Consider the following 14,596-nt stretch of genomic DNA (forward strand, 5'->3'; position numbering starts at 1 on the left):
CAAAAATTAAATAACTTAAAAACAAAAGCTCAACGCAATTCTGCGAAAAAGAGAGCTTCGATCAAACGGAAATGGGACGAAAAAAGCTTCTTTGATTCATCGTCTCAAATTCTCCAATTCCTCGTAAAATAAAATCAAAACAACATCATAAAAAAAAATTCAATATTTTTTTCTCTAATTATTAATACAATCCAAAATGTCTATCAACATGAAAACCCTAACACAAGCCCTCGCCAAAACCGCTGCTGTGATTGAAAAAACCGTACAAACAACTGTACAGGAGGTAACTGGACCGAAACCTCTCCAAGATTACGAGCTTATTGACCAGATCGGGTCAGCGGGACCCAGTCTCGCCTGGAAACTCTACTCTGCCAAGGCGCGTGATACTACACGCGCGCAGCAGTATCCTATTGTATGTGTTTGGGTGCTGGACAAGCGCGCGCTGTCGGAGGCAAGGGTGCGTGCAGGATTGTCGAAGGCGGCGGAGGACGCGTTTCTGGATCTGGCTCGTGCGGACGCGGGAAGACTGGTCAGGCTTCGGCATCCGGGAGTTGTACACGTGATTCAGGCAATGGAGGAGAGTAAGAATGCGATGGCGATGGTGACAGAGCCGCTGTTCGCGTCGGTGGCAAACGCTTTGGGGAATTTGGAGAATTTTGAGAATGTGACGAAAGCGCCGAAGGAGCTTAAGGGATTGGTATGTGTAATGTGTTTCTTTAGTTTCTAATTAATGATGATTTTGAGTTGCATTTGGTACTCTTCAATTATTTTCTTTAAACAAGTTAAACTAGCGGAATTAGAGTAAATGTTATGAAGTTGGGACTGTGAACTATGTATCTATCAAACTGATGATGTGGCAGTTAATACTGTGATTCATAATATCAATGGTCACATCAGTTGGGATACGATAATGATAGCACTTGTAATGCGGAAGTTATAGTCATAAGTTGATATTGTAGATTATCAGTGTATCCTTCGATGATCTGGTTATGATTATGTAGTTATTTTTATAGTTAGCAGTGACATTGCTTAGCTGTGTGTTCTGTTCTTTCTTTTGGTTGGATTTCTTGAATGTTGCTTCAAAGCATCTTTTGAAAGCATTGATTGGATCGTTTCAAAATGTCATGGTGTAATGTTTGGTTTTATGTATTTCTTCACATATGATGATATGTAGACTATGATGGGCCATGTGAAGTATTTGTGATTTTTTTCATAAATCAGTTATTTTGATGAAAAATAAAAACTTACTGACTTGAAACATTAGTGCAATCTTTGCTAGAGTATGCAGTCTTCAGAAGAAGTTTTATGTTAGTGTAATTACAAGTTGTGTAATAAATGTTGTAACCATGTCTTATTTGGATGATCTTATGGTTCTCTTTTAAGTGAGCATTGGCTATCATATTTTTGCAACACTTGTTGGGAGAGTATCGGCCATCATAATAATTATCAAGAGAACTTTCTCAATATCTTTTCAACATCTGTTATGTTTCTATTTTTTTTTTTTCTCTTTGATGTGGAAATACAAGAGAAAGTTAAAAAGTCTGTGGAAGGGCATGGAAACATCATCTTGTTTATTGGGACAACCTTTCCTCCCCCAGTTTGGGCTATTGTTAGGGAACCTGGAACATGGTGTTCTATGCTAGAGAATAGATTGTGGAGGTTCAGACTTGGGAGAGAGATAGATAGTGGAATGCGGTGAATAAAAAATGTTTGTGATTACCTGGTGTTATATGTGTAATGAAGGGTGATTATATTTTCCTTGCTAGGTTGCTAGAGAAGTCTACTTGATATTTATTTTTACTATTGTGTGAAAGAGTTTGTTGGATAGTTAGATGGGATGTCTAGGAAATAAGATGCACTGTAGGATGGGGGACTATCAAGTCACTTTTGGTTCTGAAATATCCAGCCAGAGGGAAATCACAGGGGTTTTCAGGATGTCAAAGATATAATATTCAATGGGACAAGAATCTGAAAATTTGTGATACTGCTAATGTTTTATTTTATTTTCTTTCATATAGAATCTTTTGAAATATTTGGTTTATGATATTTTCGGGAGACAGAATTATAAGAAATTTAGTGTTTGCACACTCATCTTAAGTGTATGGTAGTGTCCCAAGGCCAACTCAAAGATAGGGGAAAATAAATGTTCCAGCTTTCTATCATAATTTTCTGGCATTTAATGTAACTTCGTTTCAAAACGCAAGGGGGAACAAATAAATAGAGATTTAGTTGCTTGCATTTTGGCAAAGTAGACATGATGAAGTAGGAACTGCTGCTTACTTCCCCTACAACAGCAATGGAGTACTTTCCTTAAGATCCAAAATCCCAATTTTTTTGTCTAGATGTGTAATTCTATTGAGATAAAAGACCAGCTGTACTTGGTCTTTTTGTCGTATTATGATCATAACTCATCTAGCTCAAGTTAGATTATATCCAGGCATTTTGGACTGATCCTTTGCTTATTGTTGAATCTATATGAAGGGCTATTTTTATTTATGTGTGACAGTTATAGCCTTCTGAATGTGTTTGCTTTGCAGAAAATGAGTTTGTTGGAAATGAAGCATGGCTTAATCCAGATTGCAGAATCCTTGGATTTTCTCCATTGCAATGCTCGTCTCATTCACCGAGCTATATCACCTGAGGTTATTTCTTCACTTTATACATGTTTTCATCATTAAAAAGTTGCAACAACTTGTTCCTACTTTCTTGGATTGTTCTTTAGAATTATTCCATTGATATTTATCTTGATTATCTTCTTCAACTTTCATTATTCAATTTTTTTTTTTTGGAAATTGGAAATTAAAGGTCTTCATTGCTTTAAAACTAACCTGAACTCTTATCTTTTATAATTATAGAAAAAAATGGAAATGGCTCGAGAATTGATGAGACTGTCTTATCTTCCTCTGCTTTCTCTCCTGTTTTTTATTTTTTCTTTGGTGTGGATGGGATTCATTTGGAATGTTCCATATATAATTTTGCTTTTTTTGATGTTTTCATGTAGAACTTCACAATAGGAAAAAAAAATGCAGGTTTTCTCACTTTACCAGTACTCTTCTTTTGATTATAATTACTTAATGGTGAGTGTTTGAGTTGATGCTGAATATTGGTGTGGTAGGGATCGTAATTGTGGCAAATCAGAAACCTTGTGCCATTCTCACTCACACCCAATAAAATCAAATCGAAAAATCACAACCAACACACAAAACAAAAGAGAAGAGTAATATAATTATGATTTTATTTCTCTTGAAGTTAAGAACTCAACAAATGAAAGTAACACTGGATAACTTCGGCTATTCAAGGAATCGAAGACCTCCGTTTTAGCCCAAGTTGCCTAGAAAACCAAATGATATTCTTCCTGTTCTTCCTTCTCATGCGCTCCCCTTTTTATCCTTTCTCCCTTTTTTTTCTCTTAGCTGCATGGCCCTCTTTTTGTTTAAGTGGTCCTCCCATTCTTTTGTGCCAACATCCCTTTTGCATTCTTGTCCCTAATTGTTTGTCTCTTATGGGTAAGAATCTTAACATTACCTGCCTATTTGAGAACCACATTGTCTTAAAGGTGAAAGGTGGAAAAATGGAAAGTCTTTTTAATAATTTTCTTCTTTGTTTTTTTTCTTAGAATTTAGATTTTTTTATTTTTGCAAAATATTTATATTTTCTCTATTTTTCAGATTTTTTTTTATTTTTTAAACCAATTAAAAATAGTTTAAGAAAAAATATAAAATATATTTTAAGCATCACCTGTGCCTGTCACATCTCCCTAACCTACCATCTCCTTCAACTTCTTCATCTTCAACAAAACATGTTCCTCACCAATACTCTCTCTCCAAACGCCTTCCATCAAGCTCAAAATAAGCTCACACTTCCTCTAGAATTCGTCGAATAGTGGGAGCCAATGCTTCGAAGCCTCCAAAATCAAATCCATATATTCCTGCTTTATCTTTACCTTCTTGCTCAATTTGAAGAAAATCTCAACCATTTTGTCGTTAGCCTAGTTGTTGCTAGTGGTTGAAATCTTCATTTAGCTTTCAAAATGTTCACCCTTAAGATGAGTATCACCAGTTGTGGCCTTCACTTCCACTACCCTCTTAAATGGTTGACAAAGACATCAAAAGTTTCACTAGCAAGATTGAAGACAAGGGCCTTCTTCTCACCATCTCTGACATCCTTCCATGTTGGAATCATCCTTTTCAAACCATTCTTTCCAAGTTTAGTCTAACCAATGTCACCTTTTTCATCACCTAAGTCGGTTGATTAAATTTTGGCGTTTTGTTTTCATTAGAATCGACCAATTCACCGTCGGAACTTGCCAATTTACCAATTCGGACTTTTGTCAAGTTTGAGGCATCTTTGAAACCTATCGATTTACCATCAAAATTTGCTGGTTTTCAATTTTGGACTTCTAGCAAGTTTGAGATGTCTTCAAAATCTTCCAATTCACTATTTTGGGCCACCGTCAAGCATCTAACACATTTGTTCTCAACTAAAGCTTTTTCCATCTGTAGGACAGGGATCCTTGCCTACATTATTCTTTCCTGAAACCCCACCTTTGGTCAAGATGTTGCCTTTATTTAATCTGTCATTGCATTCTATCAGGACAATGAAGGACTTGAATCTGCAGTGATGTGGTTCGAATTCCTTCTTACAAGCGAAACGGATCCCTTTATTCCACCTTGCTCAACTCTCTTTTTCTGTGAATCGCTGGAAAAGTATCCACTCCCCAATCTCATCCTTCACCAAATCAGTCCCTCCTATCTTCAAAGATTGAAACCATTTTGATACTAATTTGTTAGAGACCTCATACAATTCTCATTCATATAGAGCAAAATAAAATCCAAAAATCACACACAAAACAAAAGAGAAAGAGTAATAAAATTCTGATGTTATTACCCTTAGAGTTAATGGCACTGCTAATGAATGTAACACCTGATAATTCTGGCAATTTGAGGAGTCGGAGACCTCCACCCCAAAAACCTAAAACAATATTCTTCTGTTTTTTCCTTGTCACACACTCCCCTTTTTATCTCATTTCTCTCTTTTCTCTTAGCCATGTGGCCTTCTCCCCTAAAGTGGTCCTCCCTTTCTTTTGTGCCAGCATCCCATTTGCATTCTTGTCTCTAATTGTTTGTCTTTTGCTGGTAAGAATTCTAACGGATAGCTATAACAGTTGCCACGTCAGTGGGCGTGGTGACGACATGGGGAGCAAATATGGTGGTATAGGAACATTGTTGGAAATGGTTATGGCTTTGGCAGTTTTGTTATGGTCTTTTTGGCCATGGGCAGTTGCTGTTGCCATCCTGTATAAACTGAGTTATTTTCCAATATATACATTCTTTCTGGATACTGAAAATGCTTAAGTTGCTTCTTTAATAAATCCTTCTTAGCTGATGTATAATAGTCGTTGTCTCTTTTTGGCTTAATCTATTGAGATGAAATTGGATGCTTTATTTTCTTTTTTTATGTTTATGGACAAGAGTATTATTTAGTTTTAATTTGGAATGGTTAATATTGTCTTTGATCTTGTGGCATAAGAATGCTGTTTATTATTTGAGAGTTGGAATAGTTATAATTGAGAGGTCAATAGCCTATGATGTTGGTCCTTTTACGGATTTGTTATCTGATGAGGAACAATTTCTTCTGCAGAATGTCTTAATAACTTCATTTGGGGCATGGAAGCTTGGTGGATTTGGTTTTGCAATCACGACAGATCAAGCCAAGAGTGATTCGTCTAATGTGCAGGCCTTCCATTATGCTGTGAGTAAAATTTCTGTTGGGTTAAGTATAAAATTATGCTGGTTACATTATTCATGATCATTTTTGGATATAATTGTTGCATTTACATAGTTATTTCTGGTAAAATTTGAAAACATATTTGGTTAATGCTTCTTAATCAGTGTATATTCTTATCCTCTTATGTCACATGATTTCCCATGTATTTTCTTCACCTAAGCCTGGTGATCTTAAATTCATATCACTGTGAACATCCACTTCCCATATAATCCATGAACTTTCAAGACACCTAAGGGTTTTTTCGCTCCCCTTTTCTCTTGGACTTGTTCTACAATACTGAATTATATGGTTCCTTTTGTTCGTCAACTGTTTTTTGTTTAAGGTTTTCATTCAGTCCTAGTCATCCAGTTCTGATGAATATAGTATTTTCCTCAGTGAACCATATTTAGTATTTATTTCTTTATTTGATGTGATTGCACAGGAATACGATGTTGAGGATTCTATGCTGCCCCATCAGCCATCCTTAAATTACACTGCACCTGAACTTGTTCAGAGTAAGACTGCTTCAGTTGGATGCGCTTCTGATATGTTCAGCTTTGGATGCCTTGCTTACCACCTGATTGCTCGCAAGCCTTTGTTTGATTGCCACAACAATGTCAAAATGGTAATCATAGATTAGTTTTCCCTTTTTATAATTCATTTTATATTGGCAGTGGGTATAAATTTAATCTTAAATGGTTTTCTGAAAAAAAGAAAAGAAATTTCTTCATAGGTTTTTTTCCCTCTTGTGCTGCTCACATGCTGTTCCATTTTGTTCTCTGCATACAGACATTCATTGGCAATTCACTAGGCCACTGTTTTATCTGCACAGATATCACATGATGTGATAACAATTAAATTGGTATTTTTTGGATGGCTTAGACTTTATATGACATGCAATATCTCCAATATGCATTTATTAGCATTCAAATGCAGTCTCAAGCATTGAAAGTAAATTAATTTAATGGTCTAAAATTTGCATCATGTGTTGTGTAAATTAAACAGTGGTTGTCACTGTCTCATCCTAATTTAATTCGGCCTTTTTAATTTCAGTTTTACTTGTCATTGTTAATTCTTTTCCTTTATTTATTTTCTTATCTTCATGCAGTATATGAATACCTTGACTTATTTATCCAATGAAGCTTTCTCCTCTATCCCATCAGAATTAGTTCCTGACCTTCAAAGGATGCTTTCGGCTAATGAGTCTCTCAGGCCGACAGCATCAGATTTCACAGGTAAAAAAGTGAGCATTATGGATCCATTTATTTTTCTCATTCTTCTGTATGATAAATTGAGGACAATATTTTTCTGTTAATTGATTTTTTTAGAGAACTTAGAACATGGAAGGTTAAAAGAAAAATAAATATATAAGAAGGAATTTAAATGAGAGGGGACTGATACAAACCTTCAGATGGAGCGGGACGACGCCTCACTTCACCTGATGACTGGAAGATTTCCGCAGCAAAGAATTCCCAGAAGAATCATTCACATACTCAGTTACACAATATCGTTAATAACATTTTTAAGTGTTCCCATTCACTATAATACATTCATTGTAACTAATCACTGATTAACATTTCAATAAACAGCAGTGCTTGTATATTCATTTCATTCATTAATGGATTGTTTACCCTTGACATCAAGATTCTAGGTTCACTTTACATATGCATAACAAAAATACATCCAAAAGAACAGGGCAACTCTGCTCAAAATACAATTCCTTGGTCACGCTCCAGCTCTTCGAGAGGCTGTCTCTCCCTACTCCAATTTGCTCATCTGAATTCCCCCCTTTTTTTCTCTTTCTTCCAAGTCTTTATACTCCTTTCCTATTCCTTTGCACATCCTACTCCTCTCAGGGAATGTCACCTCATCTTTTAAATTCCCTAGGATCTGGTACATGCTCCTTGCTTCCATTACCTGCTGCCTTTGACTCATAATTCTTTCCTGGCTTGTTTGATCATCTTGCACTCCCCTTGGCTGGCTGCCACTTGTCATTCTTCCTTTCTCCTTTGATTTCCTTTTAACATATACTTTTGCTCTAACAGGGACATAAGAAGGTATGGTCAGAAAGATTAAGAGGGTCCCTTTCACAAGCTGAATAACATTTAGTTCCCAATGAAAAAGTGTCAAGAAGTTTGCCTAGGCCTCACCAATATCTTTGCTACGATGATTTGCAATTTAAGAAAACTATGCATCAGAATTTGTTTGTGGTTTTGATTTGAAAATTTCTTTTATGTGAGCATGATGTTTTTTAATAATTATCTGAAATGACATATTGCTCAGACATTTTTATGTTCAGTGCTATTGCCATTATGTAAAGTAGTGATCTAGTGGACCCTTAATTTTTTGTGTGAGGGAGCACTCTAAGAATATTTCTAGTTAAAAATTATTGGATAATTAACTCATTAACGACACTTTAAGAAACAATATAATTAAAAATTATTTTGTGACATGAAAAATTAAAATTCATATAAGTAAAACACTTATTATTATTTGTCCAGAATTCTTCAATTTTGACTTATTTATTTTTATTATTGTATCAATTGAAATGTTGATTAATCAAAGTAAATAGTTTTTTAACTGAACAAATAATAAGTGAAGTAAAGATAAACTCTTAACATAAAATTGAAGGAAACATAATCAAAGATTTGAGATCATTAACAATTTATAGCTAGTACATTTTTTCCATTCGGAGTTTTTAATTTTTAGCAGTTATGGTTTTTGGAATAGTAGATGTGTTTTCTGAACCTTTAGGTTTTTGGGATTGCTTGTCCTTTTTAATGTCGACAACTTGTACATTAATAGAGTATATTTGTTTCCTAGAAATATAGAACTAAGAAAGATAATAATACTTGACTTGACATCAGAACAGCTAAAGTAAACTAAGAGAATTGAGCTTGGTAAGGAGGGGCAGAATTGTAATGGATTTAATATACTAGAGATGAAAACTGAATTGTATAATTTAAGGGGGGGGGGGGGGGGGGGGGTGGTACAAGCACTCTAGTTCATAATGTAGGTTCACTATTGGATGTACTCTCTTATTTTATGATATATTTAGCAAAGTTGTTGAGGATCTCTTGTTGGTGTCATGGATGTTGTGGCATTAATTCAGGAGTGGCTGTTAGTAGCTTAGAATATGTTAGCAATTTGCTTGAGCTATCGTTGTCTGTTTGTAATTTTCTTTTGTGTTGTACTCATACTTGATTTTTACGTTTCTTTTAAATTTATGGCTTCCTTTGCAGGATCTCCATTTTTTCGTAATGACACTAGGTTGCGTGCGCTTCGCTTCCTTGACCACATGCTTGTAAGCATTTGCAATTTAGCTATTACACACATTCTTATGAGATATACTGTTCCTGATTTTGTGTTTGAGGAATGAAAAAATTAAAGAATTTTGATTGAAATGGTAGCCCTTGGCATCATATTTTTGTTTATTTAATTTTATTTTTGCAGGGAAGAGATAACATGCAGAAATCTGAATTTTTAAAAGCATTATCAGATATGTGGAAGGATTTTGACTCTCGTGTTCTGGGGTATAAGGTTCGAGTCTTCTTTTGGGTCAGAATTTACTTGTTTCTTGGTTTTGATATTTTCTCCCTGTTTTTAGTAATCTAATCTGACTTGAAGTTGAAATCTGTCAGTTTGGTTATATATTTTAAAATAAGCCTGATAATCACATTCTGATTTGAATTGAGCTAATTTTTGTTCGCTGAGCTGACGGACCATTCAGGCTTTTATGTTGCAACAATTATCATGCATGGAAACTTTCCTGAACAAGAGTTTCATGCAGGTTCTACCACCACTTTGTGCAGAGCTCCGGAATGTAGTGATGCAACCAATGATTCTGCCCATGGTTCTCACAATAGCAGAGTCTCAGGTGCTAGTTCTTTCATATTGTGAAAAATATCAAAACTTCGCCTTGTACAACATTCAAATGGGCATGTAAAATGGTTGACTGTAATCTGTTTGGATTGATTGTTGAAAGTAGGTTGGGATGGTGTAGTTCATGTTGTTGATGTCTCATTTATTCCAACATATTGTATCCTCTTTATTTTCTTCTGGAACAAATTTTGTCTAATCATATGTTAAAAAGTTGTTGCAGTTAATTTGAGGATGATAGAGGCTTTTTTTTCCTTCACAGTTGGCTTTGTTAAATTTTTTTTCCATCAAGGAATTGTTTATTGCATCTTCAGAATATCACATTAACTGTCTGAATTTAATGCTATCTATGCTTGGAGTGTCATTCAATGAGTCGAATATAGAATCTTGTGGAGATTGTTCGGTTGGCTTTGTAGATTTTCTTTCTGATTTGCCTTTTTATATTTTGGTTTGACTTGAAGTTCTCAACTTGTATCTTGAAGGGCTATTTTTGTATATTTTCTAGATCATATGGTTTGATATGAACTTAATGTAGGTGAAGTGATGTGTCAGCATGTCACATTGAATTTGTTTGTATTCGATCTAGCATTATTCTGTCCTTAATTAATGTAGGATATCTGACAATTTAATGTAGGATAAAAATGATTTTGAGCTAATAACACTACCTGCTATTCTACCCGTCCTGACTACTGCTGCTGGCGAGACACTTTTGCTACTTTTGAAGCAACTGGAGCTTATTTGCAACAAGGTAACTGAGATGATTATGCTAATCCTTCTTATATTGTAGATTAGAGGAGGATGCAGTTGATTAATCCATATTTTATGGTAGATTAGTGGATCCAATTCTTTCCGTCATTCTTAAGTTTAATATTTATTATTATATTTCTTGATGGCATCAATAAATTTAATAAATAGGATTGGAAGTAGTTTGGCGATCATGTAGTCTAAATGAAAAGAAGTTAGTTATGGCATTAGTTGGGATGCAAGGATGACAAAAGTCTATATACATGTTTTTATTACCATGTTTAAATGTTAATGCTGCTAACGTGCCGTCAAGAATTAATAAGTAAGCTTTAATCCAACTTTCCTGTTGCATTTTTAGCTTATACACCTCTAGATTCATAGTCTCTATATTCTTGAACAAATTGTACTCCATTGTGGCAAAGATTTTAGGTCCAGCTGGAGTTATTAAATCTTGTTTTACTAGGTAATTACCTCCTTTTCATGGACACAGAAGCTTGATATCAGAATTATCAATAAGATGTTTAAATAAATCTGAACGAGGCACACGTCTCTTTTTATATTTGTTTAGTGGTTTCTAAAATGCTGCCTGATGAAAACTTTCGTGTGAGTTTTATGTTGTATTTAGATGGCATATTTTCATCCCTGAATGTTTTTTTTTTTGTTTATAAATGCTTTTACTACAAGAATAAAGCACTAGCATGACACTACCTGTTATATGTTGTTGCAGACTGGACAGGAGCAGTTAGTATCACATTTGTTGCCCTTGCTTGTTCGAGGTTATGATGATACTGATCCTCGCATACAAGAGGAAGTTTTGAGACGATCGGCGTCCCTTGCCAAGCAACTTGATGTTCAGGTGACCAGCAATTCTCATCCATATGGAAGTTCCTTTTATGTGGCAAGGAAGGAATAAATTATCATGTATCATATTGAAGCTGTCTGCATTTTATTAGTTCCCAGATTAGACCTTAAGTGCTAATTGAAGCCTTATAGAATAAGAGCTAAATTTGCCCAGCTGTTGTCTCAAACACTATAATTGAAATGATCCTCATAGAAGTTGAATTCTGAAGCCTATGACAAATTTATGGTCTCAGTTTTATCTCTAAGAAGCAATCAACAGCCCAAGATCTTGAAATTCCACTTGGCTTCTGAATGTCCCATCTTCATCTACTATCATTTTTTTTTTTTTTTTGGTGGCAAGTGCAGGGAGAAACTGCTGAGACCAGTTTCTTTAATATTATTTTTTTTCTTTCTAGTTGGTGAAACAAGCAATTTTGCCCCGTGTGCATGGCCTAGCTCTTAAAACAACGGTTGCTGCGGTATGTATTTCATTAATTTTATATTATTATTTTTTTTGTAGTGCAATTATGTGTGTATATGGTTTTTTCTTCTGACCAATTCTCCATATTGAAAAATCTTGTATAAACTGGTTGTTGAAGGTTACACAAATGTCATTTTTGCGGGATTGTGAGTTTTGCTTCTATGACAGCTAGAATCAGATGTCCATTATAGTGCTTGTGCATGTCTTCTTCCTTTGAAAAGTGTGGACACAGCTGATATGGATTATTTCTATCTGCACCTCAGTGATAGCTGTGTGCTACCATGTAATTCTGTTGACAGTATCTTTTTTGTTAAATTATGTATGCATTTTTGAAATTTGGACATGGAAACTCTTTAACATTGACTGGATTAAGATTACTGGATGTCCTGCCTGTAGATAATTTAAACCTGTGTTTTGGTTTATTCATTTTTTTCATTTTGTTAAGGAACTTGTTTCTTTAACTAGTTCAGAGCTATTCCACTTTATATGTTCAATCAAATTGGGAAGCTGCTGTTTCTTATGCCGGTGTTTTTAACTTGTTTCTTTCTACTTTGGTTGATTTTGTTGGGTCACTAGTCTGAAATTTTGTTCCATATTATTATTAAATTTCAGTTTGTTTCTTATCAAGAAATAGTTCCCTGAAAAAATGTCGTTTATAGCCATGACAAAGCAATACTGTTTGTGATTAATTTGTTTTAGTGTAAAATGCACATTTGGTGCTAGTCTGGGTGTGTGTAAACCTCTTGCCTCTAGAGAAATTAGTTGCCATGACTGTTAAATGACATCCTAAGTCTGACTCTTTTATTCCCACCCTAAAAAATTAGCAGAATAGTGAGAAGAAAATGAAGAATCAATCTTTAGAACTGATATGAAATTGAAATAAATCATGCTGTGGAAAGGGCAAAAGATAATTAGTCATTCTCGTGTATTATTTTTAACTTTCTTTCCATAGTTTTTGTACAAGTCAAGATGCTAGACATTGTATTGTCAACATAAGCTCAGCTTATTGTAAAAAAACAAATTGTTCGGAGTGCAGAATGCCTTGAATGAATAATGGGTGATTTGTTTTCACTACTTCCTGTTGATCTAGAAATTGATATTCAATCTGAAGTGGTGGGGTTGTTTCTGTCGGCAGGTGAGAGTCAATGCTTTGCTATGCTTAGGAGATCTGGTTCACACACTTGATAAACATGCTGTTCTTGACATTTTACAAACAATTCAACGTTGTACAGCTGTTGATCGCTCCTCTCCTACACTGATGTGTACCCTTGGGGTTGCTAACTCAATTCTTAAGCAGGTAAACTATGGACTTGTACTATGGACTTGTTGTAGCTTTCTACTGCATGTGGTGTGTTTGTGTTTATGAAATTCTGGCTAATTGTCGTCACTTTATTTTATTCAGTATGGAGTCGAATTTGCTGCTGAACATGTCCTTCCATTACTCATACCCCTTCTTACTGCTCAACAATTGAATGTTCGGCAGTTTGCCAGATATATGCTTTTTGTCAAGGATATTCTCAGGTATTGCCATCATATATTGCATTTATTGAAATACTATCTCATCCCAGCCCCAGTCCATTCTGTGTTTGTGCATACTTATAAAATGACTTTATCCTTACCAATCATTTCATTCCATTGCAGGAAGATAGAAGAACAACGTGGAGTTACTGTGACTGATACTGAATATCCAGAGGTAAAAAATATTCCTTTTGCCATTTTCCCTCAATCTGAAGCCTTAAGCAAAACTAGTGGGAGTGTGGTTTCGACAACAAAGAGCAGGCCATCATGGGATGAAGATTGGGGTCCAAAGACAAGGGGACAAGCCCATTCCAATCAATCTTCTTTCAAAAACTTCTCAACCACTACAACTATTTCCAGTGATAAACCAAGTCAAGTAACTCCTGTGCAATTGCACCCTTCCTTGGTGTCTGCTGTATCTAGTCAGCAAACAGCTGCATCATGCCCTCCAGTTGATCTTGAATGGCCTCCTTGTGCATCTTCATCTGTGACCTCTTCTGTAGCTGATAGTCAGAAGCAGCTGCCAAACACTGGAAGCTCTTCATCTTCAACTTTTGATGATCTAGATCCATTTGCTGATTGGCCTCCACGGCCAAGTGGCTCATCGCAAACTCTTAGCAATGGCAATATAGGATCAAGTTCAAAAAATTATTCTGATTTGACAAGTACACCAAACATTATGAGCTATCCAAGCAATGGCAATAACAGTTGGCCCTCTGACAAGTTAAACTCAACTTTGGATTTGAGTAGTTTGAATTCTGGGAGCCTGAATAACCTGAATTTTATTGGGTTCATGAAACAGAATCAAGGGTATTCAGGTCCAGGTTCAGTTTCAGTTATGTACAATAACAAGAAGGAATCTTCTGATCTTGGATCCATATTTGGTACTACCAACACTGGACTTACTGCACCAAAACTTGCACAACCTCCTGCAACTGCTGTTGGTAGAGGAAGAGGGAAAGGAGGCAGTTCAGGCTCACAGCATAGTCATGTCAAACCATCATCAGAACAACCACCTCTTTTGGATTTGCTGTAAAGGATTTTTCTATTTTTCAACTTTCAAAATAATCATACACAAGAAATTTTCAAGTCTTGTAGATTGTCCGACTGCGTCCCACACTTTATTGAGATGGCCAGATCCTCCTTTAAATGCGTTGAAGTACAAGTTCATCAATCAATCTCTTGGACATGCAAGCCCAATGGCTCTCAGGCTGGCATGGTTTGTTATATGTAGATCATTGCGAGCGGTTTGTAGTTTATTGTGATTGGTTCTGTTCCGGTTTTTTGTTCTCTCTCTCTGTCTCTCTTTTTTCTGTTAATTCTGTATTTTTCTGCCGAGTTTTGTTCAGTTTCTTGAATTTTGAATAT

The 14,596-nt window shown here is 35.4% G+C and overlaps 1 protein-coding gene across 2 annotated transcripts; it reads left to right on the forward strand.

Annotated features, from left to right (window-relative positions):
- On the forward strand, positions 1-14,314 carry LOC123207817 (SCY1-like protein 2). Of its 2 annotated transcripts, none has more exons than XM_044625294.1 (14): positions 1-697; positions 2,538-2,642; positions 5,641-5,751; positions 6,209-6,391; positions 6,875-7,001; positions 9,009-9,070; positions 9,220-9,324; positions 9,557-9,643; positions 10,280-10,393; positions 11,117-11,245; positions 11,646-11,708; positions 12,846-13,007; positions 13,113-13,231; positions 13,352-14,314. In XM_044625294.1, the coding sequence occupies exons 1-14, from the start codon at positions 197-199 to the stop codon at positions 14,262-14,264; spliced, it is 2,781 nt and encodes a 926-aa protein (XP_044481229.1). In that variant the 5' UTR covers positions 1-196; the 3' UTR covers positions 14,265-14,314. The 2 variants fall into 2 exon arrangements, with proteins under 2 accessions (XP_044481229.1, XP_044481230.1); XM_044625295.1 differs by having other exon boundaries at positions 9,220-9,306.
- The last annotated feature ends 282 nt before the right edge of the window (positions 14,315-14,596 follow it).

This window comes from Mangifera indica, unplaced genomic scaffold (genome assembly GCF_011075055.1).
Source record: "Mangifera indica cultivar Alphonso unplaced genomic scaffold, CATAS_Mindica_2.1 Un_0107, whole genome shotgun sequence".
Lineage (NCBI taxonomy): Eukaryota > Viridiplantae > Streptophyta > Magnoliopsida > Sapindales > Anacardiaceae > Mangifera > Mangifera indica.

Excerpts from the sequence above, each read along its gene's own strand:
- LOC123207817 (XM_044625294.1), top strand. The coding sequence starts at position 197 with ATGTCTATCAACATGAAAACCCTAACACAAGCCCTCGCCAAAACCGCT. Across the intron at positions 698-2,537 it reads CGAAGGAGCTTAAGGGATTG|AAAATGAGTTTGTTGGAAAT; the intron begins GTATGTGTAATG and ends TTTGCTTTGCAG. Across the intron at positions 9,644-10,279 it reads TCACAATAGCAGAGTCTCAG|GATAAAAATGATTTTGAGCT; the intron begins GTGCTAGTTCTT and ends AATTTAATGTAG.